Raw genomic sequence first — 27,668 nt, 5'->3', positions numbered from 1 at the left:
AATGCTTGGCGGAGGCCTGGCGCGGGCGGGCGGCCTCCTTCCTTTCTTTTTTCACCATGTTCTGACGCGCTTAAATTTATTTCTCCTTCACATCGCACAGGAAAATCCAGATGCCCTCCTGGAAGATGTTTGCCCGCTGTTCTGGGCCGCGGGGCGCTCCGGGAGCACCGATTCCAGGGTCCCGTCGGCGGGAGGGTTGGCTGGAGCTAGACAGAGCCGAGGAGGAGGATCCCCCCAGGGCACTTTGCCTCTTTTGCGGGGTTTTATTCGCAAGTTGGCCCAGCGGGATCTCTGGAAATTCCTCAGAGATCTTGAGATGTGACTCCCGTTCGACCTTGAGCAAATCCCTTCCCTCTCGGCTGCCGCCTCGTATTCTTCAGCAGCCCAGGGAGGGGCTGGGGTTCTGTCCAGGCTTGAGCCCTGTCTGTCTGCAGGAGCAAGGTCGGGCAGAATCACTACCACTCACCTGGCACTGACTCTGTGCGGAGTCATTTATGTGCATGGTCTAATGGCAACAACCCTCTGAAGCAGATATTATCATTGCCCCTCTGAGACAGCTGAGACACGGAGAGTTTAAGGAAATTGCCCCACACCGGGCAGCCTGGCGGTGGCTTAATCACCATGTGCTGCACCCACAGAAGACGACACTGTGAAAAAATCAGATGGGGAAACAGGAAAGGCACTAACCTAGGCAGGCACTGTGGCAGGTATGTTACATCTGTTTATGCAATTCTCACAGTAATTATATGACCTAAGTATTCTGGCCCCCATTTTACGGAAGAGAAAACTGACCATTGGAGAAGTTAAGGAATTTGTCTAAGGTCACAGAGTAGGTATGTGAAATGATCTACAATGACACTCTTAGGCCTACACAGAGCTTTAAAGTTTACAAAATACTTTCTCACACATTGCTTCTCACTTAATTTGCACAAGAATCTGACGAACGCATTATGCTCTCCCTTTTGCCTGTAAGAAAGCAGAGACCCAGAATGGTGAAGTAGGTTGCCCAAGATCACCAGCAAGGGAGTGCAAAGCCAGGGCTCATGCCCAGGAAATGTGACTCCAAGTCCAGTGCTCCAGCCCTGCTTCGAAGGGTCCCTGAAACAAGAATGGCACAGACTCTGTTCTTGCCCCCTCCCCGATTTGGGAGGGAGGGGAGCACAAGTCATAAACTGCAGTCAAGCTGAAAAATGCTGAGGGCCATGGGTAACAGCGGGACAGGGATTTAGGGGCTCCCAGGAGAGAAGGCATTCGCTGGAGGGACCATAAATTAGGCCCCAAAAGAGGTTTTGTTGTTTTTCCCCCATTGTCTCCCATAAACCTTCCCCTTTGCTGCCTCTATCTGCCTCCTTAAGGTTATGTCTGTGGAGAGAGAGTGTGCAGGCTCTTAACTGATAAAATGTGCCCGTGTTTAATAGATACAAACCTGACTGATCATCCTTTTCAGAAAAGAGATGTTCACGGAACAAAAGCACCATTCAGAAGTGCTGGATGGCGTTTGTGTCTCAGACAGAAAGGAAAGCAAGAGGGAAGATGGAGGTGGAGGGAAAGGGGGCAGCAGGGAGGAGGGAGTGGGAAGGTCCGGGAACTGGAAGGGTTGTCTGTCCAGGCCCACAGCATCCAAACCTAGGCCCACACAGCAAGGTAGCAGCTGAACTGGGACAAAGAGCCCAGGCCTCCCAACCCCCATGTCAGGCTCATTCTGCCTCTGCAAGCTGCCCTGACCCATCACTTGAATTATCTGAGTTTCTGAAACATGAAGATAAAATTCTGTCAATGTAAATTCTGTTGGGTACTTCTGTCTTTTTCTTCTAACCCTAGCCTGAAAAATCCTATCGTTAGACTTAACAATATAAAACAAAATAACCATTTAAAAAGAGAGAAAGAGAAAATAGAGCTGGGAATTTAGAAGGTTCTCAACAAGGTACTCTTGGGGAGTCTGGACTTGGGGTAAAAACTCGGTGCTGTTAACAGAAGTAATTGTTGTTGTTGTTAGGTGCCGTTTCAACTCATAGCCACCCCACGTGACAGAGTAGAACTGTACCATAAGGTTTTCTAGGCTGTAATCATTACAGAAGCAAATCGCCAGATCTTTCTTCTGCGGAGCTGCTGGATGGGTTCGAACCACCAACCCTTTGGTTAACAGCTGAGCACTTACTCATTGTGCCACCAGGGCTCCTTTATTAGAAATAATAGTAGCTGATACTCTTGAACTTTGTTATATGCCAGTGCTAATCAAAATATTATAGGTAACATTTTTGAGTTACCAGAAAAAGTAGGAATTCTTATCCCCTCTTGACGGATAAGGAAGCTGAAGCTCAAAGAAGTTAAGGCCTTTGTTAAAGCTCAGATAGCTAGTAAGTACAAGGGGGAGGGGGCAATCAAACCCTGGTCTGCCTGAGGTGCTACACTGCTGTAGTTTAAAATCAACATGTGATTGGTCGACGGCACTTGAAGCTGACCCTCTTGAAGGTGTGGCAGGGCAGTGTGCACAGCAGTGTTGGGTGAAGCCTCTGAAATGGAATGCCTGGGTAATAGACTCTGAGCCAAGGTCGCTCTGAGCTCAGTCTGGCAGAGTGATCAGAGCAAGCAGACTGAAAGGAAGTTGGAATTGGAGCCCCATGTTGGAGTGAGCTGAGGACACTCCTATGGGGGACACTCAGTCCCACACTGTCATACATAGCTAATGCCATCCGCTCTGTGAGAAGCAGACCAGGGTGGCAAGTAAGGCTACTCTGGAGCCAACACAGTGCTAACACTGCCACTGTCGAGCTGTGTGACCTTGGGCAATTTCCTGGATCTATCTGAACTTCTATAAAATAGAGTAGTTGTGAGGATTAAATGAGTTAATAATTTAAAGCGTTGATAGTAAACACTCAATAAGCGCTAGCCATTGTTTTTGGGTCAGATTGCATTTCCTGTTTGAGGCTATCATCCGTACATACCCGGAGAATTTGCTCGGTAAGGCAGGCAAAAAGAGGGCCACAGGCACCAGTGTGTGTATGTGTGTATGTGTATATACATGTGTGTGTGTGTGTGTGTATTTAGACTATGGGAGAGCCCTGTCCCCCTCCAGAATGGTTGTCACAAGATCCTTTCTATGGGGCTGGACAGTGGAGGCTGGAGGATGGAGGCTTTGGGGTCAGGTAGGGGTAGGAGAATGTCTGATGTGCAGGACCCTGGGTTCTACCCAGCAGCCTGTGCCCACTGACTGACCAGATGGGCCCCAGGCTTGTACGACTTCCAGGGCCCCCATTCAGCACCAGTTTGCTACCATGAACCAGACCCTGTGGCACAGAGTTCCTGCCCTGTTGGAGCTCACAGTCTTGCAAGGAAGACAGATCAGTGACAAATGTGATATTTTTATCAACAGGCAAGTTCTGGGTGCTGGGGTTGGGTCTGGGGAAGCTAATAGTCAGGAGTGGCCATCAGAGACGTGCTCCCATACAAAGTGGCATTTACGCTGGATCCTGAAGTTTGGGAATGTTGGCTGGGTAAACAGTGAGGTGGGAGAGAGGGACAGGATTCCAGGCAGGGGGACAGCATTGTAATAAAAACCATTCTTTATTGTGTGTGTATTATGTGTCAGGGATTGTCCTAAGCACTTAAAATGTATTGCCTCGTTGAATCCACATAACAACCCAATTGTAGGCACAATTAGTGCCCTTGTTTTACATATAGGGAAACTGAGGCTCAGAGAGGTAAAGGAACTTGCCCAAAGTCATACGAGCAGTCATCAGTGGAGTCAGCCCTTGAACCCAGGTTGCCTGAGTCTACAATCCATGCATGTAACCCTTAGGGTACAAGCAGGAAAGGGCACGTGGTGTTCACTGGAGTAGAGCATGAAAAGAGGAGCGTGACAGGGATGAGGCTCTTGAGGCAGGCAGGGGTCTGATCACAGAAGGCACACAGCCTTGTCAACAAGTTTGGGAGGCTTTCTGAGAACAATGAGAAGATTTGAAGGGTCAAAACCCTTCAGGCAAGTGACTGATGAAAACTGTAATTCAGAAATGGCACAGGGGTTGTTGTGTGGAGGGCGGACTGCTTGGAGGAGTCCGGGTCACTGGCGGTGGGGACCAGCTAGGAGTCTGCAGGAATCATCCAAACAAGAGAAGAGAGTGTGCAAGCCACGGCAGCAGCACTGAGGATGGAGAGAAATGAGAGATTCGGGAGATATTTAGGACAGAGATGCAGAGGCCTTGACAAAACACGTGCCGTGGTGCTCTTTTCTGCAGTCACAAGCAGAGGCACAACCTCCTAAGGTGTGAGGTTGGAAGAACATCTGCTTCTGGCTAACTTAAATTCCAGGTAAAATAACAAATAGCAACCCCTCACTCTTCTACAGCACCAAAAAAGATTTCAAAGCATCCTCCAGTCTGCCATCTCATGTAAGCTTGTGAGGGAGATGTTACTGTTATCCTCAGGAAGGAGAAGTGACCTGCCCAAGGTCACACAGCTGACAGAACGATCCAGACTCTAACTCCGACTCCAGTGTTCTCTCTGGCACACCACAGAATGGCAGCACCCAAAGACCCTTAAAAATCATCTGCTAAATCTTTGCATTTTAACATGAGGAAAACAAGGCTCAGAGAAAATGACTTGTTCAAGGTTACACAGCAAGGCTTAGACTAGAACCAATGGCTCAACTCCCACACAGGTTTGTATTGAGACATCTTGGCCATGAAAGTGAGGAAGGACCAGATTGACCCCTAACAGTGGTTGTCCAGCCTCTCCTTCCCCCTGACTGAATGTTCAGAGAGAAGTGAGACTCAGGCAAATGGTCAGTCTACCTGGGCTCTGCCACCCCCAGCCCAATTACAAGCACACCAAGCTAACAGCCAGCACACACTGCCCTGTTACCCCTCTTATCCCTAACCTTGGACAGCAACTAAGCTGTCTTGGGTCAATGGTGCCACCTGGTGGCTGGTGCTGGGAAGTGTCTTACCCCCTCACTTCCTGACTTCCTTTCTAGTTCCTCAAGGGGCCATCTCTACTTTTTATGTTTCCTCTCATAGCTCGGTTAGCTTCACTCCAGGCAATCCCTTTCTCACGCATATCCTCTCTAGTGACTTTTATCCTTCCCCCCTCTCAATTCTTCTCAAATTGCCTCAGAACACTCTACTAGAGTAGGATTTCCAAAGTCCTGTGTGTCATTCCCTCCCCAGCTCAAAGACCTTCCATGGCTCCCACTTGCCTTCAGGAGCTAAGAAAGGGAGAAACTGATGGCACTTTTCATTTAACTAAAACCACTTAATTGCTCTCCCTATCTGTATGAGTGATAAGCAAGCAAAATCAGAGTTTGCAGCAGCCTAAAGCAGAACTTCTCAAAATGTGGACTGGGGGATCCCCTAGATCCTTTCAGGAGGTCTGTAAGGTCAAAACTATTTTCATAATAATATCAAGATGGTACAACAGTTAAGCACTCGGATGCTAACTGACCCATCCAGCAGCTCTTGGGGAGAAAGACTTGGCGATCTGCTCTCATGAAGACTACAGCCTAGAAAACCCTATGGGGCAGTTCTACTCTGTCACATGTGGTCATTATGAGTCAAAATCGACTTGACAGCACCTAACGACAACAGCAACATATTACAAATGGGGAAATTTAGCCAGAGAGTGGAAGAGATTTCTCCAAAGTTAACAGTAAGTCAACCACAGAGTCACGACTGGAACCCAGAGCTCCTGGCTCCCTCCTCCCACAGCTCCTGCCCCTGTCCCATAAGCCAATAGGAATTTGGGGCCCTGTGAAGTCCCTAAATCACAGATGCTGCAGCCAAGGATTAAACCATATTCTAAAGCCAGACAGAAAGGACTATGGAATTCTCTGCCCCACAGGGCAGCAGGGCATGTTGGGTAGGGAAGAAAGCCAAGTCCATACCACCCTTGAGTTCCAGACTTCCCTGGCAGGGAGCCTGCCCACAGAGGACAAGACTCTTTACCCCTTCTGTTGTCCCCTCAGCTGACCCCATCACTCTTGTTCTCGTTGACCCCACAACTAGGATATAAACCCCAATCTGACTGACTCCCTGAGCTGAGATCCTCACACTGTGCCATCCTGCCCTCTCCCACACCCCCAAGGATCGTCGGAACACTAGCACACAGCCCCATGGGTAAAGAGGTGGTGGGGGTGGGAAGGGGCTTGGGCAAAGCAGGTGTTCAAACAGGCAGAGGTGGGGGTTCAGTGGCATCAGCTCTCACACAGGCTCTCAGTCACTGAATCAAAGTGAAACTCAGGGACCCAGGGGCCAGGAGGAACTGAAACCTGACCCCCACCCAAGGGACAGACTCTGGGCACTAGGGAAAGGCCCAAGGGGCTCCTTGAATTGACCACCTGGCCTCAGGTCCCATGGTTTACTAAGGAGGCCTTTGGCAATTGTCTGTCTGGGACTTGACTGAGGTATCCAAGGCTGCAAAATCAGAGGGGCAGAGGAGAAGTCCAGCCAGACTGGAAGTAGAAACCGAGGTCTGCCTTTGCCACAAACCACTCCCTGCATGCCCGTGAACAAAGCCTGTACCCTCTGTCCATGGACCAACCACCCTATCTGGAGGATGTGGAGTAAATGACCTCAGTCTTCTAGGCTGCCAAAGGGTATGCTCCTTGGCCCTGCCCTAGGTACCTGTCTCCCCCATCCCACCCCGCCCTACCCACCTCTGCCCTGTGAGCCTGACAGCCCACTTCCTTGACCACACCCCCCCACACACACACGCACACCCACACATATGCAGATGCACACACACCAAATACATACATAAACACACACCCCATACATACACACACACAGAGTTCTACACACTGCAGCCTCCACAGGCCTGAACTAAACTTGTTTCTTTAGCATCCACATTAGGACTCCAGAAGCTCAAAGGCCTTCAAGCAGAGAAAAACAGAGCACAAGTGTTGTGAGCAAGTTCAGCAGGGAGCAGGCTGAGACCCACAGCCCAGCAGCCCCAGACAATGGTTGCCATGTAGGAAAGCTCATCCAATGTTGCTAGATCTCCTGATTTTTTTTCCCCAAGATACGTCAGACATCCATGTATGAAATCTCCTGATTTTTAAACACTGGTAACTAATCCAAAACCATTTACGATACAGGGCAAGCCAAATAAAACATGGGTGCCAGGCTAGCAATTGTCACCTGGGTTCTAACTGATACTCTCCTGGAAAAAACCTTAGTTCTGGGCCTGCCCTGACAAAAAGAAAACTTGGAGAAGGACCACCCCTGCATGGCCATCCTAAGGGGACATCCCATCTCAAGGAAGGACAGGGAGAAGGCCTTCCCTGGTGAAGCCCCAGCAGAGACCAAGACAAAATGGTGGTTACCTCCTTCCTGCCCCCAAGGCCACTGAGGAAGAGGGGAAGGTCCCCTCTCTGCAGAGCTTATCTGGTCTCCAAAGCTCCAAGCTGGCCCCTGATGAATCCTCAGTCCTCAGCTGGCTGTGAAGGACCAGTGGTCCAACACTGAAAACCCCCCTGGGAAATCGACTGGCTCTGGAAAACCAGGTCAGGTCAACAGACCAGGCTCAAGGACAGCACTCTAGGTGGAAGCCTCCCCATGGGTCATGGCCCAGAGCTGGAAGCACAGAAGGGATGTGTGGGGGAGGGGAATGGGAGGCCAGAGCTCATTGCCAAGAGCTGAGGTAAGCCCTGGAGGTTAGTTGGTCAGCCACCCCACAGGGTGATGGGCTGATAGGATCTGGTTTGCTGGTGACTTTTACGAGGGGGGCAGATAGTCCTAGGAGAATGGGAAAAAGGAAGGGAGAGGAGAAATTGAGATTTGTCACATCAAAAGGCAGTAGGATAAAGAACTATCTATATGAGACCAAGAGGTCAACATTTACTCTAAAGCAAAGATGAGAAGATAAAGGTCAGGGAAACTAGAGTATTGGGAACAGGACAACCAGAACGCAATTAAAGAGAATGCTGACACATTGTAAATAATGTAATTAATGTCACTGAACAACTCATATAGAGATTGTCAAATGCGAACTTAATTTACTGTGTAAACTTTCACCAAAAACACAATAAAAAAAAAGTTGTTTTTTTTTTTTAAAAAAGGCAGTAGGTCACTGAGGGTGTTTCGAGGAGTCAATTCTCTCCCTCTGGGTTTTCTTGGTTTTTACTGTGTGACCTGATCAGATCCCTTCCCTTCTCCAAGCCTCAGTTTCCCCATCTAAATAGTGACTGGGGCAAGATATGCTAGGTGCTCTCCAGGGCCCTTCTACCTCCGACAGCAGAGTCTTGAGGTTCGAGCAGGTGACCCCAACCCCTTGGATGTCCAGCCCTCCCAGGCCCAGGTGCCCTGCCTTCTGCCCCACTCCCACCACTTTGTGCACCCAGCACCTCTCTTTAGTGGAAAACTGAGGCTTGACCCTTTTATTCCTCCATGAAGGGGCTGGGAGACTCAATCCAGAAGGAAAAGGAAGCAAAGGAAAGCGAGTGGCCCTTGATTTTGCAGCCGACACCTGGGGGCACTGTTGTTCAGTCTTGATGCCCACGGGCTCCCCTGGCTTCCAGTTACTCCGTGCCCATAGTAGTTGACTGTTAACAAACAGGAAGTCGGCGGTGGCCAGATGAGCTAGTTTCAGCTGCCAAATAGAACTGTGGCTGCAGCCTGCTTGTTTTCATCCTGTGACTGTCCCCCAGAGTCTCACCACCCACGAACCTCACACCTTCAAGCACCAGACTCCCTCAGTGACCATTTATTAAGCATTTACTATGACCAGGCCCGGGGGCTCAACCCTTCATAGCTGTAGCTTCTTCACTTTATCCTCACACAGCAAGGCTTGTGTCACCTCTATTTTCCAGATGACAAAATGGAGGCTCAGAGAAATTAAGTAACTCGCCAAAGATCTCACCACAGGAAGTCCTCAAACCTAGTCTGTCCCCAGCCTGTGAGCCTGTGTCCTTGTCTCAGCACCTGACTACCTTATTTTGGGCCCTCCAGAAGTCAGAGATCTATGGAATCTTGGTGCCACAAGGGCTGCTGGAAACCTCTGACTCAGGAATCCTGAGACAGAAGGAGGGGTCTCTGCTTTTCCACACATCCTGTTTCCTTCTGGGAAATCTGGGAGGGATCACCATTTCCAGCCCCGAGCCTCAGCTTGGTGCAGTAGACAAGGTCTGAGTGTCAAGGAAAGGAAAGGCATCTAGGGAAAAAAAAGACCAGGGCCTTCCCATGGTCAGAGGGGCCATCGGGCCCCGTGTAGCCTGTGGGACTCTGAAACCACTTCGCTCTCCATGATGGTTCCATGGAGGCCTGTTAGGCAGGGCTGAGCTGGGAATCTCAGGCTGAAAGAGGGAGGGAGAGAGGAAGAGAAAGGAGGTGGTGATGAGGAGAGAGAGAGCACAAACAAACGCAAAAAAGAGAAAGAGAGAAAAGTGAATGTATGTGTGTGTGAGAGAGAGCGGAGTAAACGCGAGAAAAAGAAAGTGAGAGCTAGACCAAGAGATATAAATAGAGCCAGATAGCCCAGGACGAGAGGTGCCCGCAAATAAACATACAGGGAGAGACACAGAAAGGAGGCAGGCACTCCCAGAAGCAGGGATGAAACCACTTACGACAAGAGCCCCCGGCTAAGTGCCCCTAAACCTCCCCCTAGGAGTCTTATTGGACTTGGCATCTTTTGAAAATGACAGGCCACCTTGGGGTCCTGGCTGTCCTTCCTGTGCCCTCCTCAGGCAGAGGGCAATCCAGGGCCCAGAAGGCAGGAAATTCCACCTGCAATGCACCCCCATTGCCCAGAAAGAAGCTTCCTGCCCCCACAGTCCACACTGGTGCTGGACCAAGCAGCTCTCTGAGTTAGAGAAAGGGATTCGCACTCGGCTGACCTCTGTGTGTTCAGGGCCTTTCAAACTCTGGAGGGATGAGAGGAGGGGGAGGCTAAGGGGACCTGAATGGGGACCCTTGGAGACAGGCGGAAGGAGGCCCCACAAGAGATCAAAGGCCCAGGAAGGAACAGAGGGTCTGGGGCTGGCCTTTCACCCATGGCTGCTATTCACAGCCCTGCCTGCTCTGCCAAGTCCAGCCCTCCACCACCTCCTCCGTGCCTTCCGGGGAGGGAGGTGCCGCCTCGGCCTCTGTCCCCACAACCAGCGGGATTTCTGAGGCCTATGCCACAGCTCTCTCCATCAAAAGTCTCAGGTTGGACCAACCAAGATACGAGGCTGCATCCCACAACTGGACAGCATCCTAGCCTGACTCTCAGAGCCATCCCACAAGCCTCTTGTGCATCTCTGTGCACTGGGCCCTGTGCCAAGGGACTGGGCTGGGGATAGGAACTGATGAGATGTAGTCCCTGCCCAGTAGGGCCCACCTGAATGGCATACTTGGAGTTGGGCAGCAGGAGGGAAAAGCAAGTGGATAGAACCAACTTCCAAACACGGTACAGTCACAGGACACTTGCTATTCAGACTCTAAAAGGCCTCAAAAGTCACTGAGTCTAGACTAAAATACCTTCTTTGACTACTCTGCTCCTCATTAGTACAGCCGCTCCTCATACCTTCAGTGACAGGGTGCTCACTACCTTTCCCAGCCTTGCTGTTATCAGAAAGCCCTTCCTTGCACTGAGCTGTAATCTGCCTCCCTGAAGCTTCCTTAACCAGCCCTGGCTCTGTCCTCAGAGGCCACCCGGACTGGATCTGCTGCCTCAGTCACAGAACAGTTCAACTGAGATTTGGAGTCAGTGACCACGCCCCCAAGTCTGGTCTTGGAGGCAAGCATCCTAAGGAGGATCTTAGAATTTCTAGACTGAAAGTGCCCTTGGGGACCACTGATCTAACAGTGTTCTAACTTTTTATTTGTTTTTACCACAGAAATCTTGACTCAAACAGAGCTTTCAGTGGAAGCTCAAAATACCAAACAGGCGCACCCCTGCTTGAGGAGACTAGAGACCCTCCATTCCCCCTCCTCACTAAAGGTGAACCTCAAAGACATGTAACTCATCCAGTCCATCAAAAAGCAACGATTGAGCATTTGCACTAGAGCCATGTTGCCCAATACAGTAGCCACTAGCCACACGCAGCTATGGAGCACTTCAAGAGTGACTTGTACAACTGAGGAGCTAAATTTTTAATTTGGTTTGATTTTAATGAACTTAAGTTTAAATTTAAAAACTGAAGCAATGTAAAATCTTTTTCCACTAAACACAACCTTATGGCTTTGGAAGGACAACATTTAATTTTAACTGGTCAAATTTAGCATCTAAACTGAGATGCGTCGTAGTGTAAAATACATACCAAATTTCAAAGACTTAACACAAAAAAGAATGGAAAATATGACATCAATTTTTTTTCTATTGATGATTGAAATGATAATATTTGGGACATATTGGGGTAAATAAAATATATTATTAATATTAATTCTTCCTGGTTCTTTTTATTTTTATTTTTTTTAATGAAGCTACTACCCGTTACCATCAAGTCAATTCCGACTCATGGTGACCTTACAGGACAGAGTAGAACTGCCCCCATAGGGTTTCCAGGAGCAACTGGTGGATTCGAACAACCAACCTTCTGTTTAGCAGCCGAGCTCTTAACCACTGTGCCACCAGGGCTCCAATGAGGCTACTAGAAGATTTAAAATTCCATATGTGGCTCACGTTATATTTCTGTTGGACAGCGCTGGGCTAATCGCTTCCATATCCATCCTTATATCTGAACATTCAGCACAGTGCACGTCTATTGAGCCTCGAAGGCACACAGCTCAAAATCATCTCCCCACTGCTTCCAGACTAAAAGCTTAGAGGCGGCAATGGCCAAGCCACTCAGTCTAACTCTCTTTCCACTTCTCTCCCTCTCTCACCCTAGCTGTACTGGACCTCTCCCTGTCCCCTGAGCCCTCTCCATACATGCTCACTGGAGTTCCAGTCTTGGCATAATCACTTTCCTTCGAATGTCTTCTCCTTCCTCTACCCAGGCCTCGAATCCACTTCCTATGAGGAGCCTTCCGAGATCCTTTTGGTCAAAATCAGCCTCTCCCGGCCCTGCTCTCCCCGTCCTGGTGCCACCCCCCCACCCCCATTACAGCATCACCTCACACACTGCCCACCAGAGGGATGTTGGGCTTGCCAGACTTGCTGCTAGCCTGTGAGCTCTAGAGGACAGGCCCTGTATCACTGCCCACTCCCTCCCTGATGTCCTGGCAGGGGAATGGCACCAGGAAATATCCAAGACTGAGCTAGAAATGACTGGGAACCAGAGAGCTGAGCAAGTAATTCCACTTTGCAGAGACTCAGTCACTTCATCTCAAAAGTGGGACTGGGAATCCTTAGCCATTTTCCTCTTGGCCCTCCAATATCTCTTCTGCCCCATCTGCTACTCCCACCTGCAGAATCCCTCCCCTGTGAACAACCTACTATCTGATTTATACCCTCCTTCTCTCAGGCTGAGGGCTCTGAGGGAAACAGTCCACTCCTGGAGGTCAGCCCCTCACAAATACAACGTCTGCAGCCTCAACAGGACAGCCCTCCAGTGTACAGCATGGCAATTCCCCCAGGTTTCCCTGGCCTGATTCCAGTGGCTGCTCTCCTCAAACGCCTGACCTCTCAGCAGCATCTGGCCTGCTGACCCTTCTGCTTGAAATCCTTCCACACATCCTCCCCAGGCTCCACCTAGACCCAGGCTTCTCTACCTTCAGGGTCCTCTCTAGAGGGGCTGAGGGGCAGCAGGCCAAAGCCAGGAAACTGAGAGGCCTTGGGGCTCTCCAGCTCCTCCCAACTCCCCAGTCCACGCCACCTAGTAGCTTTGCCAATGTCACAGAAATCCCTGGGGCCTCCGTTTTCTCCTCTTTAAAATAGGAGTGGCAATGTCTCCCTCCTTACCTCACCCCTGAGGTGATACAGGGATCTGCAGCAATACAGAGAGAGACTGGGAAAAGGCAAAGGAGCTCAGGTGATGCAGCAGTTAAACCCTCAGCTGCTAACCCACCAGCTGCTCAGTGGGAGAAAGATGTGGCAGTCAGCTTCTGTAAAGATTACAGCCTAGGAATCCTATGGCAATGGGTTTTGGGAAAGGGCAGTAGGGGGCGCTATGTCATACACCTCCACCCCCACCCCTCCAAGAGACTTCGCTGATGTGAGCAAGGGCACTTCTGTCCTCTGTTCTGCTCAGCCACAGACACTCTGGGTGAAGCAACGGAGCAGATCGAGAGAGAAGAGGAGAGGCTCCGGCTGCTTGGGCTCCCTACTCATTCCAATTCTGTAAGCTTCCAGGGCCATCAAATCATTGTCCTTGAGCCCACAGATCACACAATGGGAGTCAGGATACTATGGTAAATTTTAGAGCTGGAAGGACCTCAAAGATCATCCAATCCCACATCTGATTCTTGATACTCTTGTACAGCAGCTCAGCTCAGCAAGTGGCCAGCTAGGCTCTGCTTGCATATCCCTAATGATGGGGCACTCACTACTTCTCGAGGCAGCCCCTTTTACCCCTTGACCAATCTCGTATTTGCACACCGAGCTGAAATCTCCTCTGCATCTGCTACAAGTTGGCCTTTGAGGCCACACATGAAGTCTCATTCCTCTCTCCTTCCATGTCAGCCCTCAAAATATGTGCAGGCAATAATCCAATCCTGCTAATTCTTCTCTTTGTGTTGACATCCCTAGAATCTTGAGGTGCTCCCCCAGGTGCTGTGATAGCCAGATCCCTGTACACCACAATTACACTCATCTGGACACATCCCAGTTTGCCACTGTCTCTCTTAAGGGTCAATATCCCAAACGGGCCAGTGTCCTCAGAGCATGACCTGATCAGTGCTGAGTAGTCAGGACTAACACCACCCACATTCTGACCATTCTATACCTTTTAAAGCAGCTTGAGGGGCCAAACAGGGACCACTGATCAGAGATGGCAAGCCAAATCAGCACCCCACAAACACTGTAAAACAATCCCCAAAATCAGGACCTGTCTGTTTGGTGGTAAATATCACACTTGATTTTCTTTCTTTCTCCCACAATCTCCGCCTGGATCTCTCAGCCTTTGTAGAAGGCTCACACAACTGGTTCCCCACCATAATCAGATACAGCCAGGCCCCATCTTGGGCACATCTGCTTCCAGTCCAGGTGACAATGGGAGAAAAGATGACAGCATCGACTCCATAAACCAACAGAGATTGTAGGCCCACTGGCTCCTGCTGCGATACAGCACAGCAACCCACTGAGTTAAAGACTCTGACATCTGCTCGGGAGTGTCAGGAGCAGGGGAAAGAGGTGAGGAAGGTTCCCAAAGCCTCAAACCCTTCCCACAGAAGCCACGGGCCCAGCTTCTTCGCTGCCTGGAACTCGCAGACCACAGGCCAATCCACCACCGGGCTGACTCAATTTTCTAGTTACAGATCTTAAGTACTTAGGCATGTGCTCACAAGAACATACATCCCTTACATGGAGCCGAGAACGGGAATTGTGCCGAGAAACAGAATAATTGAATCAAGATTTCTGTCACGCTGCTCTCAGGCCCTGGACCACGGCTTTTTTCCTTTCCTGACGAAGGTTTTACAGACTCCCAGGGGGTCGTTTCTCCTCTCAAACCCATTAACGTCAGTCTGCGCTGGCAGCCTCATCCAGTGGAAAGGAGGCCCGGGTAAAGGGGGGCCGTGGCCAGGCTGTAGGTGAGGGGTTCTAGGAGGCCCAGGCGGCCACACAGAGGGGTTGAGAAAAACCATCCAGGAAGATTGTCATCTTTGTATTCCCTGGGAGGCCCCTGTATGCCTTCCTTCCAGGCCCAAGGGCAGAGAGGAGATGGTTATTAACTTCCTCAACCCCTCTACCACTATCAGCACCGAAGGTCTTCTCTGCTGAGAGGTGTGCACTGTCCCTCAGAGAGCTGACCCCTCAGCCCCCTCCACCCATGTGTGCCTCTCTCACTGCCAGACCCAGGAGGTGGCTGCTTGGCCCGGCGCCTACCCAGACTCCCCCACAAAAAGAACACGAGTGTCCTTGGTGCAGATATGATGTCCCGACCCCTATGCTCCCCAGCCCTAGGCATCATATCTGCACACACACACACACACACACACACTCACAAAATAACAGTTGCTTTCAAGTGACCCCATGTGTGTCACAGTAGAACTGTGCTTCATAGGGTTTTCAGTGGCTGATTTTTCAGAAGTAGCTAACCAGGCCTTTCTTCTGAGGAGTCTCTGGGTGAACCGAACCTCCAACCTTTCGGTCAGCTGCCAAGCGCATAACTGTTTGCACACACAGGGCCTTCTTAAAGGCCACAAGGGCTCAGCCAGGCCCGACTCTCTCCACCCACAGGGAGAAGCCCAAATGTGGGGAGACCAGCAAGGACTTCACAGCCCCAGCTGCCTGTCTGCCCCTGCGGTGGGCTCAGGTCTTCCAGTGCTCAGCCGGCATCTTTGCCTCCGCCCCGGCCTGAGCACCTGGGAAGCAGAGCGCGTCCCGGACAGCGCCCCGCGGGTGTCTCTTACCTTCGTCTCTCTTGCGCTTGTTGGTGTCGGCGCTGGGGGACGTGATGCCCAGGATGCCGCTGATGGAGTACGAGGAGCCAGCCGAGTCCGTGCTCACCGAAGACACCTGCGTCACGGAGCCCGTGGACACTGCGCAGAGGGAGAGGGGCGGTCAGGGACCGGCAGGAGGTCTGTGGGGCTGAGCAGTACGCTCGGGCTGGCGCGGGGCAGAGGGAGCGCGGCCGGGCCTGTGAGCGTGCACCCGCTAGAAGCAACGGCAGACAGAGTGCAGGGCCAGCGGGTGTGGACGAGCGCACTGCCCCTACTGCCCCAGCGGCCACCCCTGGGCAAGGAGAGCGGCCCGCGTCGGTCGTTTGCCCAGGTTCTCAGCTTAAAGGGCAGCTGGGAGGGCTGGCAGTGAGGAAGGGAACACGGGGCAGTGTCCTAGGTCCTAAGGGCACTATCTCAGATCACAGCCTGTCCGGGGATGCAGGAAGCAGGGGGATGAAGAGAAAGAAGGGAGCAACAGCTGTGCTAAGAAAGATCTAGACAAGAAAGATCTAGACGTACTTATTAGACATTCCACACCTCTTAACTGATACACCCATTGGTGCACACAGACAAAAATACCTGTAAACACACTCATACACACAGTCAAGGAAACTTCGAAGACAGACTGCGTCTTCTTTTTATAGCTGCTCACTGTCTTGTTTTCCCTCCCTTTTACCTGGATTTTAATTTTTAATATTAATAGTGATAGTGATGAGAACTAACATTTTTTGAGCACTTACTGGGTGTCAGGCATTGAGGCATTGTCTCATTTAATCCTGGGAACAATCCTGTAAGCTAGGTAATGTTCTTATCCCACCGGAAAGGTAAGGAAATCAAGGCTAGAGAAAGGTTGACTTGCCCAAGGGGAATAAGGGGCAGAGCGGTGACTGGAATCCGGAGACTGAACGATTGACTCCTATACTAATCTGCTCCTCACTAATTAATGATTAGTAACAATGATATGCTTCATATGAATGCAGTGCTTTTCATTTGATGGCTTGCAACAACCCAGAGTGTTATTATTATCCCTGTTTATCAAAGGAGGAAACTGAGGCCCACAAGGTGAAGTGATTTGCTCAAAGTCACATAGCTAAGAAGCAGCAGCATCAGGACTCAGCCCCAGGTCTAGTGACTTAAAGTCTGAAATTTCCCTTGCCCAGAATTGTGGACAGAGGTTGATGACTTACTGTGACAGAGGCCAGGTCTCATAGTTCACAGGGATAAGAAAAGGGGAGAAAGCTTTTGTGCAAATTTCACATTAACTCTTGACCCCAGACTCCAAGGAAGAGACCAGTCAGTGATTAGGGTCCTCTCCAGCTGTACAGCTGAATTTCCATTTCTGGGCTATGGGAATTCTTTCTTGTTTCATTAAAACCTACAGACCAATCTCAAGCATATTTCCTTGGGCTATTACTAGCTGGAGGCAGGTGGAGCTGCCTTTGACTCTAAAGTGTAGGAAATTACTAGAAATGGTAGTGATTGCATGAGAAGATGTTTGTTTGTTGCTTTCCTTGGATCAGATCCAGCTCCTTGCTCCTAGAGACCTAGAGGGAGTAGTGCCTTTCTTCTCTTATTTGAGTTTGATTTTAGATCTTCCTTGGGAGACCCAGAAGCAGAAATCGTTAACTTCTCTTTTCCTTCACCAGAAAAATCTCCTCAAAATAGATTTATGCAAATCTCACAACTTTTTCTGTATTAAGGAGCAGAGAACAGAGGAAGAAAGATCACAGGTCACTTGATACTTTAAACAACAACACCCACACATAACCAAGCTTCACCGTGTTGCTGACAGAAGCGGTAACGTTTTTTCCGGTATTTTGTGATGGCACTGGGTTCAAAAGAGCCAGGTTCCAGTTCTGGCTCCACCATTTACAGGCCATGGAATGTTGGGCTAGTTATTTAATCCCTCTAAGCTTCAGCTTTCTCACTTTTCAAAAAGTTTATACTCTACAACGGGCTGTAAAGATAAAGGTTTTATTTAAAAGTCTGGGACAAAACAAAGCCTTCTGCTGACCCACAAGAATTATTCCTATAAACCAATTTTAAAGGTATATTTTTTTTGCTTTTTTTATTGTTGTAAAGATACATATAACACAACATTTGCCAATTCAAGATTTTTTCATGTATATAATTTAGTGACAATAATTACATTAAGAATATCATTATAGTTACTCCAAGGTTAATGTTTTTTGCTATATGATCTGAAATAATTAAAACCACAAAATTTTTCATTGCTATGTGACCTAAAGGAGCCCTGGTGGCACAGTGGTTAAACGCTCGGCTGCTAACTGAAAAGTTTGGCGGTTCAAACCCATTCGCAGTTCCTTTGGAGAAAGATGCGACTGCTTCGGTAAAGATTTACAGCCTAGGAAACCCTATGGGGCAGTTCTACTCTGGGCTGTACGGTCACTATGAGTCGGAATCGACTCAATGGCAATGGGTTTGGGTATGTGACCTGAAATAGTTGCAGCCAAAGGTGAAATCTTAGCCACAAACATTCCCCTAGGAAGCCTTCCCTAACAGTCCTCACCTCAGCCGAACAGAGCTGGTTGTTCCCTCCCTTCTGCTCCCACAGCACCCTATACCACCTTCTTGGGCTTGTTCTCGGTGTTTTACAAACTTCTCTTCATTACATTCCCCCCATCAGATTGAGAAGTCCTTGAAGGGGGTGGATTTTGTCCTGCCTCCTTTGCAGCGTTAGTCTCCAAGTCCACGGTCTGCATAGCAGGGGCTTAGCAAACACCTTTTGAATAGATTACTAAATAAAAAAATTATTTCACGGTAGGGAGGAGTTCTCTCTTATCTTTATTCAGAGAGGCAACCGTGGAGGATCAAAGCTGGTAGGGACTGCAGAGAGCACCTGGTCTGTGCCCCTCAGTCCACAAAAGGAAAACTGGGGCTCAGAGAGGTGAAGGGACCTGCACCATTCACTGAGTGAGTTAATGATAGAGCTGGAACTATAAACCAGGCCTCTCTGCCTGTCCCCCATCCCCACCGGGAGTTCAAGTTTTTGGTTAAAGAAGGAGTGACGAAGGTGTGGAAAGGCCGCACAATCTGAGATGTGATTAAGCAGAATGAACAGGGACTGTGGCAACTATGACTGTCACAGGTTTGCTGAATGGCCACTCACTTTCTGATAGGAGAATAGCTTTTTCCCCAGCTAACCAGGGGTGTTTCCTGTAACCCAAGGGAGAAATAATGTACCTTGAATAGACACATGTGGATCTTCATCTCACAATCTTTGAAAGGAAGGGAAGGAAAATTTCTAGACTCTTGAGTAGTATGAGCTATGACTCCCACCCTTACAAGTCATAGCCACTCTCGGACTTGGCTTGTGAGCATCAGAAACCCCGCTGGCAGCCCTTGACAGTTCATGAGATCAAAGCAAGAGCAAGAAAGAAAGAAAGTTTGGCAAGTTTTGCCACATCTTTGCTCAAGACTGCAAGCGCACAAAGAATTGTGGAAGGGCTGGTTGATAGAAGGAAAAAACACATTCAAAACTACTTACTGACTAATGATGCAGAAAATGTTATGAATAAGTATCCCTTTCTTGATTTATTACTTTAATTATCTGACATTCTATAGACCCCCATTAGTGGATTTTTTTTTTTTTTTTTTGGCTTAGATTTCAATTTTCTGTCTCATGGTGAAAGCTATTTATCATAATAATCAGTAAAATTCAAAACCTTTTAGCAGTATTTATAAAATTCATTTACCAGGTTCAGCCCTTGGAGAATGACAAAGAAGGCGCATTAGTACGTGTGCCAAAGTGTTTTATGCAGAATTATCTGTCCATAAGAATGATTAAAAGTTCTTTAGAATATTTGGAGCCCATTAGTTTTTTAAATTTTTTTTTTTTTTTAAAGTTCTTCTTACCTATGCTGTGACTGGAAGCGGGAACCGGCTGGTTGGGAGGTTGCTGTACTTTTGTCCGGATGATCCTGTAGGCAGTTGGGAAAAAACAAACGACTATTTACCACCAGGCATTCTAGGGAGGAGGTATGCAAAGACAACCAGAAAACCCATACTCAAGCTGGGCCACAGGTGGAGCTAGGGCAGAGGTGGGGGAGATTATGAACACAGGTTGGTAGTTAGGGGATTGGAAGAATTATGACCTAGTCCCAACTCAGCCCCTACCTTCCTAGAAATCTTTGGGCAACTTGCAGTCACTCTCTGGGCTTCAAGTGTCTCTTCTGTAGAAAGGGGATGATGCAGTAATGTTACAAATGGGCATCCCTTTCTCAGATGTAATTCCAGCTCCATAAGGGACCCACTGAGTGACTTTGGGGCATCCTTTCCCTTCCCTGGACCTCAGCTCCCATTTGTGGAATGGAGAGGCTGAACCGGGTGACTTCTCTGTCCGTTGACAGCTATGATGCTGTGGTTTCTCTGCCAAAGAGAGACTACAGGAGGATTAACACCTCCCACACAAGGAGATTACCAAGAGAGGTGGTGCATGTGTTGCTGTGCAACTAGGAAGGGTTACAGTGCTACTAGGAGAGGACTGGCTTGGCTTTGCCAAGGGGAAGCCTACCTCGTACAAAACCTCATCAAAAGGCTCCACATGGCTGAATGCCACATGTGCCCTGGACTGTGTTTCTGAAGAACTGGCTCCAGTTTTAATATGAACTTGACTGTGACCTCGGGAAAATTCAAAACATTCTAGACCTGAGTACAATGAGGAAGTTGGAATAGATCACTCTTTACCAACTTTATTTAAGTAATTGTCTTCCCTTTGCCACCTAACAGCTCTGCGGAACCTTGGACTCTGGGAAGCCTAGTTTGTAAAGTTCCAGATGGACCGTGCGTGGGGCCTCTACAAGACCCCAGGCCAGTGCGTCTTAGAGCAGCAGAACAGGGCTAGACAAAAAATCTCTTTGGGGTCTACAAGAAAGTTCCTTCCCTGGCAGTTTGGGAGAAGGAAGGGTGGTAATAACATGTTCAGGGTCTTTGGAAAAGTTCTGTTCCAGCCTCAAACTATTCTTTAAAAGAACATTTATTAATTTTTCCTAATTATAAGAGTAATATGTGCTCATTGCAGATGACTTGGACAGCATGGAGAAGTATAAAGAAGACATCTAAAATCCCCTTTTGGTGTATTTCCTTTGTGCCAGCATTCCTGTGTATATTTAGAAACAATCATTTTCTCTTAAAAAATCAGGATTAAACCATGAATATAGCTGTGTCTCCTGCTGTTTTCGCTCAACATTATATGAGAAGCTTTTCTACATCCCAGACCCTTTCTAGAAGCTTGTTGTTTCAAGGCTGTACCAGATCTCCAGCTTGTGCAAATGGAGAGGAAGGACAGAGTGGCAGGTGCTGCTCCTTAACCTCATTGGGCTGTGGCCTCTGCCCTCTCTGATCTTAACTGCTTGGTGCTGGGTCCGTGGCTGATAGCCTGGAATGGGCGTTTCTGGTCACCCTACAGCCCAACCATAGGTCCTCTGGAGCCCAGGCCCCTTGAGCTCAGCAAAGGGCCTTTTGCCGTTCTCTGATGAGTCAGCTTAAGTTAAGCTTCAAATACATTCAGAATGATTTATTTGTTTGTTTCTACATTCAAACCATTTATTTTAACTAAGCAAACACAGAGGCTGTTGGACAGAGACCTGAGAGTGAGGTAGTCTTCTTGACCACCTAGAATTAAGCTGGCATCTGGTTGAATTTTTGTATTGTTGTGTATGTCACCTTCTCTGTGTATGTGTGTGTATATATTTATGTATATATATACATAGAGATATATATACATAGCTTATATATATATACTTATATATACACAGAGAAATATAGCTAGATATGTGACTATATGGATATGCATGATATAAATACAGTTATCTATATTACAGTTTATATTAATATATAGCAAAATATAACTATTTCCCATTGAAGTCCAGCATAAAGTCCTAATTTTTCAAAGCATTGTCTGGCCATTAAATTTATATATAAACAAAGCAGAGAAAATTATGTTTTCCTTATGTTTCTTTTAAAATATTTATAAAACATTATCAATTATTAAAAATCACTGAGAGGCAGCTGCAGCATGGTGATCAAGTGTACAGCCTCCAGAACCAGACTACTAGAGTTTGAATCCCAGACTTGCAATCTACCAGCTGCATGACCTTAGGTAAATTACTTAACCTCTCTGTGCCTCAGTTTCTTCATCTGCAAAATGGGACCAAGTGCTCAATTACTAGCTGAAAAGCTGGCAGTTTGAATCTGCCTAGAGGCACCTCGGAAGATAGGAATGGTGATCTGCTTCTGAAAGGACACAGTCTTGAAAATCCTATGGAGCATAGTTCTACTCTGACACACATGGGGTCACCATAATTGGAATCAACTCAGTGATTAACAACAGCAACAAAGATTATGATGAGGATTAAATTAATTAAATACTTAGAACACTGCTCAAGAAATATTAGCTGTTGTTATTATCAGTAGTGTCTTTATAAAGATTAAAAGGTTAATATTTTCCACACTTGCCTTAGAAAACACATGGGAAAAAGGGGAAAAAAAGCGCGCGCGCACACACACACACACACACACACGCAAGGGTTTCCCTTGGGAGCTGGGGAGGGGAAGGCAGCCATCACTACACCCTATTGTAAGGCTACAGTGGAGCTGTCCTTTAGAGAGGAGTCCAGAATCGTAAGGAACCCTCCAAGGCTGTCCCTGAGGATAAGAGATTTTGCCCAGGTGCTCTCAGCAGCCACCAAGTAAGAATAAAGAACATTATCTTCCACTGAGAAGAAATATTAGTGGGAAGAACAAGACTGTAATTGAATGATATCGTCTTTAAAAATAAAAAATAACAACTTATCGTCATGACTCATTACAATAAAAGCACATTCAGGACCTGTTTTAAACCAGAGACAGTTTGTGCTAATTGGCAGTTAGCATTAAAAGGCACATCCTTTACTTTACTGAACATGGACATGACCCTGGACACTATACGAACATCCTAGATGGTCCAACAGAGAAGGGAGCTCAGCAATCAGCCACTTCCTACAGATGAGGAAACTAAGGCCCAGCGTGCTCAAGTGACTTGCCCAGGGTCACACAGTGAATCAGCCCAGACTCCTGAATCCCTTACCCAAGCACTTTTCTTTGAGCCGTATTCGATGAAATGGTCCCTTTGCTAAAAATTTCATATATGAGCCTATTTGGATTCAGAATCTATTTAGAATCTGAGGATTAAAATGTGAGGGGCTTTAGGTATTACAGGTGTTTTTGGGATCCCATTTCTCCCCCCTCTTCTTATGACAGGAGAATTCATGAAGACGAGGTTTTTTGAAAGATTTTCTCACTCACTCCCCCCAAAAAATTACATTGAAAGAGAAAATCATGGTGCTTTGGAAAAGGAAATGAGGAAATAGGGCTAAGGAAACACTCATGTCTTTGGCACTGATCAAACTGCTATTGGTGCAGGAAGATGCTTGGGCCATAAGCAGAACTGAGAATCCAAAAACCAGGGGTCCAACTGGGCCAAGCTGGGAGAGGGCCCACAGGCAGTGCCCTAGATGATCATGTGGAGAAGGAAGAGGGGATGGGTGCACAGTCTCAGAAGGCTTGCTGCCCAAGTTAGCATTAAGAGCAGAGCTCACAAACCATTGGCCCCAGGCTGCATCCAGCCCTGGACAAGTTTTATTTGGCCTGCACAGTATATTTATTTTTATTTGAATTAGTTGTCAATATTTATAAGCTGAGAGTTTCCTTTTACATAAATGCCTGGGTTTCTAGCTTCTCTTGAAAAATCAGAACATCCGGCATTAACGGCCCCACAATGCCATGTGACAACAACCAGTTGGTGCTAAGTAGAGCTACCCCTCTAAACTGGGAATGCTGCTCGTATTCTTTGTGATCCCCACCACTTGGCCCCTGATTTAGAGCCATGGGACTGGAACAGAATAAGAAAGACCCCATCCCACCCACAGTTTGAATCAGCTCTTAGCCGCCTTCAACTGACACTCAGACCGGATTCCAAGAGGTTGTGCAGCATCCCAGCATACATAGCATTCCTTAAGAAGCCACATAGCATGGTGCTTTGTGTTCCAGGAAATTTCCTCCAAGCCTAGCAGAACTGGTTCAGTGTTGTTTAATCCCACATCAGTCATGGTTTCCCAGGCTGGTCCCCATGAAGACAGCAGGAAGGCACTCACTTCTAGGAGTGGAGATGACCCTGCTGGCCACCAGAATAGCTACAAGTCCAGCCACCAGTCCCTCCCCAGCTGTTTGAAATAGAGCAATAATGAGAAGTTGCTTCTAGGGGAGGCAGGGGCTGGGAGAGGGAGCCGTTGATGCCCTTGTTGTTGTGTGCTGTCCAGTCGATTCTGACTCACGGTGACCCTATAGGACAGAGCAGAACTGTCCCACAGAGTTTCTAAGGAGTGACTGGTGGATTCAAACTGCCAACCTTTTGATTAGCAGCCTGAGCTCTTAACCACTTCGCCACCAGGGCTCCAGCAACAATTACAAGGCAGGTATTTAGAAGTCGCAGCCATTTGAATGCAATGGGATCTTTGTCTTCATATGGAAAATAAAATCGGGATGGTGGGCTAGCTCAGGCTTTCTTGGTCAGGGAGGAGGGTATAGATACATGAGATTGGCCCACACTTAGTTTATCTGCATTGCAGTCAATTAGTTGGCCAGACGCCATACAGCTCTCCCTGCAGAGTGCAGTGAGGAGCCCCAGAGATGAGCCCCCGGAGAGGACACCCAAACAAAAGTACAGGAAAGGTTACCACGAGACTACGGATCACAGAGGGAGCCTGCAGAAAGACAGCAAAACATGTAGGTTCCAAAACAGAGTCAGAATTGCTGTTTTCTGCCTCCTTGCCTCTCTTCTCCCAGATCCTCGATTCTGTCACTTGCAGAGTCCTGCAGGGCAGTGATGGAAAGAGACCAGCTCTCCTCTTCCATTGAGACCGGGGTTCCACCCTCAGCTCTACCACAAAGTCATCATTCCCCTGACTCCCATTTGGGCCTCAGTTTCTATACCTGTCACAGGGTAGAGTCAGGCCTTGGGGACTGCAGGAGACCACAGGTGTGAAAGCATTTAGGACACATGGCCAGTCAGGCCACAGCTACGGACCAGGGCACCCAGGGGGCCCCTGAGGCCAGCCATGGCCCAGCAACCAGCAGCCAGCCACTCAGTACAGCTCCAGGCACAAAACATCAGTGATCCAGGATTTCCCAACGCCACTCATTCCAGTACCTCCTCCACATCTTTTGCCACGTCTGTAACCACTGGGCTCTATTTACTTCATATGTTTCTTTCAAACAGCTAACTTTTTAACTTAAATAAATTTATTTTGTTAGGCAATTTTAGTTCCCTATATAAATGGTGGGGGGTAGGGAGGATCATAAAGTTCACAAACTAACTGGTTTAGTGGGCTAGTTATATTCTTCTAAAGCACATTAAAATAAATTCATCACAAAACAATTTTCATCTTGCATCAGAGAGGATGCAAATTGGAGCCTTGCAAATGAGTTATGCTTATCCTGCAAGTCGTTTTTTAATTGAAATTGGTCTCCACAGTTTAAAAATATGGAGATTTCACATACACAAACATACACACACACAGACATACATATATACACAAGTCCTAGTTTCTTCTCTTTAAGAATGGAAAGAACCTGGCAAACGCTGGGCCGGCATTCCTGGCAATATTCAGCTGGAGCTGGGAGGCAACTGTCCCTTTAACAGGACTTGTGCTCCTTAGTCTGCCGCATATCCAACCTCTCCCTATCACCTTATGCCAGGCCTGCTTCACTCATTACACTATCTGCCTGGCCTCATGTGAGCATTTATGTCTGTGACCCCCATAAACCAGCTAAAGTCATCTTGCAAACCACTGATCATATATATGTTTACCCCACCCTGAGAAAGATGGAGCTAAAGACTCTAGATCCCCCAAAGCCTGACCATGGGTTTGGATGAGGTTCCTCTGTCAAACAAGCTGACTGCTAGGTTCAAAACATGGTGGTACGTGCCTCGCTCCACATTTTGGTTGTTTTTGTTAGCTGCCATCAAGTTGGCTCCAACTCATAGCAACGTTATGTACAACAGAACGAAATGTTGCTCACTCCTGCACCATCCTCACAGTCGTTGCTATGTTTAGGCCCATTGTTGCAGCCTCTGTGTCAATCCATCTGATTGAGGGTCTCCCTCTTTTTCGCTGACCCTTTACTATACCATTACATTTTTAAGATTCTAAAGAAATCTTTTGCCACAGATTTGCCCAATGCAGTGCATTGTGCTTTGGAGGCACGGAAAAAAAGGCTTGTTGCTTTGTGTCTCAGAAACCCTGCAACTAACCATAAACAGAGGAGTCACAAAGCACGTTGGAGCCCCTTGTAATTCGGAAAAAGAACAGCAATGTTACCCCTAAAACCACCACAATATTTGCTACCTCCTCGCCAGTACTGTACTTAGCTCAGGGCGGCCAGACTGACATCCAGAATCCCACCCTGGGTTAAGAGCCCCTATAGGACAGAGACAGGATGACTGTGTGCCTGATTACCCTGTACCTTCTCAGCATCTTGCATGATGTTGGGACCTCTGTAAATGTTTGCTAAGAGAAGAAAAACAGGTGAACGGTTTATGAAACAGCAGGACTCAAAGCAATGTACATGGGCACATGGTGACTCTGTGCAGGGTGTCATTGCACAAGGAAGACTGTCAGGGCTGGAAGGGACCTCAGAGATATTCTCATCTGACTATCCTCGTTCTGCCGTGGGTGGGGGCCCCATAGGCCCAGACAAACTCTGCACTGACAAGGGTAGGGCATGACCTTGGAGAAATGGGAACTGTTTATGTTTTCAGTCTGTTGGTTTCTCTTCTTTGTGAAGTTCATCTCAGCAACTTCATCCCTAACCCTGTTCAGTTAAATGAAGTTGAGACTGCACCATCTGCATTAGAAAACGTCCTTTCGGGAATTCACTTTGAAATCTCTGGAGCTCCGTTACATGTATCCCGGATCAGATTGGACAGAAGGAGCCATTGTGAGTCCCAGGAAGATCCCAGGCCTGGCACCCACGGTATTTCTCTGGTTCTTTCTCTCATGTGAGATTCAAGGAAGTTGAGGAGTGGGCAATCCCCTCACTCCAGAGCATCTTAGTGCCCTGCACATCGCTCTTTGAGATCACAGACTCACATCAGCACCACCGCTGGGAGTCCTGGGCTCTCAGAGAGGTGAAGAGCCTTGCCAAAGTCACACTTGGAGTTTGTGGTAGAGCTGGGACAGGAGCCAAATCTCCCAATCCAAGTCCGAGCTGTGCTCCCTATACTCACTGGTTCAACCTCTGCCTAGACTAAAGGCAGGGATATTCTTCCTGGGAAACCCTGCGATGGGTCAGTGGTAAGACTTCGAGCCTGGGCTTGCAGGGACAGTGATGTTTACGAAGGCCTAATCTAGAAAGTTCTCTGTAAAGCGCCCCACACATGGAGTGAGATGGTGAAGGGAGTGATGGGAATCACTCTGCACTCAGGAGAATCTCAAACAGCCACAGCCGTGGTATTGGCATGGTTCCCTTTCCCTGAGCCAAGCACCCCTGCCCACTTTGGAGGGAAGAAGGGTAACAGAGAGACACATCAGGATCTGTTAGCATCCTTCCTATCCATAATCCCTAAGGGGCCTTGGTGAAAGGAGGAGCCAGATGTTCCAAGGAAGGCACACACAAAGCCTCCAGGACCACCCACCCAGATCCCCAACCCCAACAGCCACCAGCCCCTCACCTGTTGATGGAGCTGACGCTGGGTACCGTGTCATTGTCACACACCCGCTCTGCCAGCAGCCGGTCCCTGATCTCCCAGGCAAACATGGTGGGGTTTTGGCGTTTATATTCAGCGATTTTTTCCACCACTTTGGGCGTAGCAACTTTTGGTTTTGATCCTCCAATCACCCCAGGCTTGATGCTGCCCGTTTCATAATACCTAGGACCCAAGCAGAAGAAGAAAGGAACTTAGCCATAAGGGACCAGCAAAACAGATGTTGGGAAGAAAATAACAGGCTGTCTAGGAAATGCCCAGCGCTGCACTGGCCTATATAGTAACCACTAGCCCTATGTGGCTTTTGAGCATTTGAAATGTGGCTAGTCTGAATTTAGTTGTGCTATACGTGTAAAATACACACCAGATTTTAAAAACTTCATACAAAAGAGAAAGTAAGCATTTCATTAATAATTTTTTATATTGGTTATATGATGAAATGATAATAT

The 27,668-nt window shown here is 48.1% G+C and overlaps 1 protein-coding gene across 7 annotated transcripts in view; it reads right to left on the bottom strand.

Annotated features, from left to right (window-relative positions):
* Window positions 1-27,668, bottom strand: part of PAX5 (paired box 5) — a 202,929-nt gene that overhangs the window by 156,664 nt on the left and 18,597 nt on the right. For 5 of the 7 annotated variants that reach the window (XM_004372255.2, XM_012554347.2, XM_012554348.2 and 2 more), the window contains exons 3-5: window positions 27,187-27,384; window positions 19,332-19,396; window positions 15,426-15,554 (exon numbers count right to left, since the gene is read on the bottom strand). In XM_004372255.2, coding sequence (XP_004372312.1) covers window positions 15,426-15,554; window positions 19,332-19,396; window positions 27,187-27,384 — 392 coding nt within the window. The remainder of the gene's footprint in view (window positions 1-15,425; window positions 15,555-19,331; window positions 19,397-27,186; window positions 27,385-27,668) is intronic. The other 2 variants (XM_012554349.2, XM_012554352.2) reach the window with 1 other exon arrangement.

Source organism: Trichechus manatus, unplaced genomic scaffold (assembly GCF_000243295.1).
Source record: "Trichechus manatus latirostris isolate Lorelei unplaced genomic scaffold, TriManLat1.0 scaffold00016, whole genome shotgun sequence".
Taxonomy (NCBI): domain Eukaryota; kingdom Metazoa; phylum Chordata; class Mammalia; order Sirenia; family Trichechidae; genus Trichechus; species Trichechus manatus.
Note: the sequence above shows the minus strand (reverse complement) of the source record. Positions and strands in the feature narration are given on the sequence as shown.